We start from the raw sequence: 4,184 nt of genomic DNA, 5'->3' as shown, positions 1-4,184 counted from the left end.
CACCAGGTGCACATTTTAGACAGAGAAGATGGATGGTTTGAAAGAGGTGTCAAGGAAGCATCTACACCAGGGTGGAGAAGCCGTCATTGAACAGGGGAGGGGGTCTACGCCACCACTTATCCCCCACTTACAATGCTGTCCTTTCATCACTTCCCAGGAAACTCAACAAACGTAACCTATTGACCTCAGGTGAAGATACCAACGATGGTCGTTCAGTCTTGGCCACAGGTAGTCTTAACGACTGTAACGACTGTCGTCACAGCAACAAGGAACACTAACGAACCGGCGGTATCGATGACCCGGGCCAACGACCCCACTGAGGTTAAATAGCTGAGTTTCCCTGCCAGTCAGTCAGAACTGAAGAAGTCCTTTGGATGAGGGACGAAACGTCTTCCAGTATCTTCAACCAAGTCCAGTTGCCCTTGATTTTAACCTTCGTTGGATGTTGTATCTAAAGTTTTCATTTAGTCCCTTACTCAACTCATGCACTTGATTCTTTCTACTGTTACAGTTGTTTTATACTTGTGTCATTCTTGCAAACTCAAATAAAGTTGTGAAAAAAAGTGTGGCGTTGCCAACAGTCCTGTCTCAGGAGGTACAGCTGCCATCTAGTGGCTGAAAATAGTAACTGCACTTAGTTTGAAATCAAAGTGAATGTCGTGAACGTTACAGTGAAAATAAAGATAATTTTTCAAACGTTTTCTTTCATTTGATGATATGATATCCGGCTCCTCCCAGGCTGCAGGGCTGAAACCTACATGTAAGCTGGTCTGAATCAGGGCTACAGCCAAGCCGTCAGACCACTTCCGACCACTGACTGGCTCAGGCGGGTAGCCTAAAAGCAGACCACACCTGTAGCTACAGACAGACCATGTTAATGACATTTAATTACTTGTAGACATTACTGACACAAAAATAATGTAAGTGGCCAGTGAAAGTTGTGATTGGGCCATCATGGTGTCGGTACAGAAAAAGAACCAACGGGCCGCTAACCAATTTTTTAAACAGTTATAACGTAAATTATGTTTTTAAAACCGTGTGGTTTTAGGAGGCATAAACGCCCTTTGTCAGGACGGAGGACAGGTCGGGTTTGTCACCAACGTTTTTATTCTTAATTTTCACCTTAAATACAAATGAACAGTTTTCTCCCACAACACAGAGCTAAACTTCACAGCTGGTCCTGGTTCAGTTTAACATCTACAGACTTTCAGGCTCCTCCAGAACAAACTCATCCTTCAGTTCATCTCTGTCAGCAGGAAAGAACAGGAACCTGGACTGGACCCCAGAGTCCAGGACCCAGTTCTGCGTCCAGAGTCAGATGTTATAAACTGACCTTGGATCCTGCGCAGGTGCAGAGGCCTGAAGGACGGAGGATCTTCTGCATTTAACCCGGGTCGGGTAGAAAAAAAACTGATCACTGAAATACAGACAGGCAAGTCCGAGTCAAGTCTCAGGTCCTGAACTTTGAGTTCGAGTCCTGAACAAGTCACGCTGTGCTCTTCACCAAGTTTAATACCATTTCATATTTTTGACAAGATTCAAATTGAAAGAAACTTTGTTTAATAAAGTTTTAACCTGAACAGGAAACAGGCAGAGACACCCGTCGGGTCATTTCATGAATTAAATCAAGTGTCGATGTTGTGACAGTTTTTATTGAATTCTTTGTCATTTATATTCTGGGAGGGTCCAAGTCAGGTCGAGTCTGAAGGCTCCAGTCCAAGTGAAGTCACGAGTCACTGGTGTTAAAGTCAAAGTCGAGTTGCACGAGTCCACACCTCCGGCAGAAACAGACTGGATCTTCTGGCGCTGATGGCGAGGAGAAAGTCCTTCAGACCTCACCAGGTGTTTCAGGTCTGAGGACTCGCCGTCAGACCAACCGTGTGGGACGAGAGTCGGATCATGGAAAGTTGCCGTGGGAGCTTGTATTCGGGCGGATGTGGTAACCCCCGGTACCGTCCGACCGCCGGTCCCCCCACACTTTGGTCTGTCAGCTGACCTGAAGCTGGTCTACAAGTTGGGCACAAACTAAGTGATGTCGTTTTCTTCTTCTCTACTTTGGGCGTCACGACTTGGTGAAATCAGCGTCCTGCTGGCGTCATCTGAACTGAGCAGGGGTCACGAGTTCATGGCATCCTCCAGGTCCGCTGAGGTCATCAGAGCCTCTCACATTCAGACTCAAAGCTGGGCTCAGAGGGGCGGGGCATGTCGATGTAGAACACCTCCTTGTTGACGGGTGGCGGCGTGCAGGGCGGGCTTCCCATCCCGGAGTCCGGGCTGGGGACCAGGTTAGGCTGGTTCCCGGGCGAGTACTTCTTTTCTGGCCAGTTCAGAGGAACTTTGAGTCTGGCTCCGCCCCCTGCGGCGGGCCGGGCGTGGGCATCGGCCTTCGGCTTGAAGCGCTTCAGCTTGACGGTGTCTTTGGCGTCGCGGGTGCAGGGTAGCAGGACCGCCACGTCTTTGCGGAACTTGGAGCTGAGTCCGAAGTAGATGAGCGGGTTGTAGAAGCTGGCGGACTTGGCGAAGAGGCGGGTGAAGATGCTGGTGAGGTTGGGCACGTGGAAGCCGCAGGCCGACCATATGGACACCACGGCGTACGGAGACCACGCCAAGATGAAGGCCGTGCAGATCACTATGGAAACCTGCAGGAGACGATTGATTATTCAACCAATTAGAAACTTTGCATCAAACCTCAAACCTTCTACTGAAACCAGAAAACCAGAGTGAGTCCGGCCGCCATCGCTGAGCTCAGCGTCCTGATTCGGACGCTCTCTGTGCCGCCTACACTCTGATGCGCTGGAGGCACAGGTGGAAGGCAGAGACGGTTTCTAACATCACAACTTCAAACTGCAGACAGAACGCTGATCGATCAGGTGAGGCGACAAATTCAGGGTTAAGAAAACAGTCGAATTATGTCACCGCCAGACGGCGATCTGCAGGACTGGATCTCTGCCCGTCTGGCTCTTCAGCGCTGAATTCATTTCTTATTTCTCCATTGAGCTTTATTCATTATGTCACATCTTCCCGTTAGCGATAATGCTAGCAGCGCTGAGCAGTGGTAAAGACTCACTATGGTGACGTCCCGCTCGATCTTCCTCTGGCGGTCGGTCAGGTCGCCCTCAGCGGACAGGGCGTTGCCTCTCTTCACCGTGTTGATGATGGAGACGTAGCAGAAGAGCATGATGAACACCGGGATGAAGAAGCAGACGGTGAAGATGGAGATGATGTAGGACTTGTAGACGGCTGAGTAGGTCGCTTTGGCCCAGTCGATCTCACAGGTTCCATACCCACGATCTGCAGAGGGGTCAGAGGTCAGAGGTCAGGTAAAGCATTGAAGAGGTTGAAACAGAATCTTGGTTGGATGGTTTCCTGCCTGTGTAGCTCCCCCAGCCGAACAGCGGAGCTCCGGACCAGAACCCAGCTGTGATCCAGATGAAGAGCAGGCAGAAGCACACGCTGGTCCTGCTGATGTGACGGGCTGAAACACAACAAACACCGTCTTACCTCTTTATCCTTTTCAGATTACAGTCAACTTCAATCATAGAGAGACTAATAAAAACCATCTGTCCACCTCTGAACTGTCAGAATGAAAAGACGCCGGAGCTGCTGACGAGGAAACTAAATCTGTTCACGTTCTGAATGTTTCAGTGTTTGAAACTCCAGGTTTCAGGCTGACAGAGAGTCACAGCTCTATTGAGCCTAGTATTCCCATAGCTCTCAGTAGTTACATCTTCATGAGCTTCTTTAATGATAAAATTCTAACTATTAGAGACAAAATTCACTAAGACCTTCCCTCAACTGGCACCAACTTATCTCTTAACTCAGGAACCTTAGAAACAGCTGTAGAACCAGATACATGTTTAGACTGTTTTGCTTCCCTCAATCTTTACCAACTAACTTCAATAATTTCTTCATCTAAACCATCAACCTGCCTCTTAGACCCCATCCCGACTAGGCTGCTTAAAGATGTTTTACCCTTAGTCAGCACCTCTATACTAGATATGATCAATCTATCTTTATCAACAGGCTATGTACCACAGTACTTTAAAGCAGCTGTAATTAAACCTCTTCTGAAAAAGCCCAAACTTGATCCGGATGTTTTAGCCAACTATAGACCTATATCTAACCTTCCATTTCTCTCTAAGGTTCTGGAGAAAGCAGTTGCTAAACAGCTGTGTGACTTTCTA

At 48.3% G+C, this 4,184-nt stretch overlaps 2 protein-coding genes across 2 annotated transcripts in view; one reads left to right on the top strand and one right to left on the bottom strand.

Annotated features, from left to right (window-relative positions):
* LOC123969145 (EGF-containing fibulin-like extracellular matrix protein 1) overlaps positions 1-4,184 on the top strand; it is a 20,851-nt gene that overhangs the window by 2,955 nt on the left and 13,712 nt on the right. The gene's annotated exons all lie outside the window — the stretch shown is intronic.
* Positions 2,154-4,184, bottom strand: part of LOC123969146 (opsin-5-like) — a 4,679-nt gene continuing 2,648 nt past the window's right edge. The window contains exons 4-6 of the mRNA XM_046046268.1: positions 3,371-3,475; positions 3,068-3,291; positions 2,154-2,639 (exon numbers count right to left, since the gene is read on the bottom strand). Of these exons, the coding sequence (XP_045902224.1) occupies positions 2,154-2,639; positions 3,068-3,291; positions 3,371-3,475 (815 nt within the window). The remainder of the gene's footprint in view (positions 2,640-3,067; positions 3,292-3,370; positions 3,476-4,184) is intronic.

Source organism: Micropterus dolomieu, linkage group LG04, assembly GCF_021292245.1.
Source record: "Micropterus dolomieu isolate WLL.071019.BEF.003 ecotype Adirondacks linkage group LG04, ASM2129224v1, whole genome shotgun sequence".
NCBI classification, from domain to species: Eukaryota; Metazoa; Chordata; class Actinopteri; order Centrarchiformes; family Centrarchidae; genus Micropterus; species Micropterus dolomieu.
This window is presented reverse-complemented; position numbering and strand designations above follow the sequence as displayed.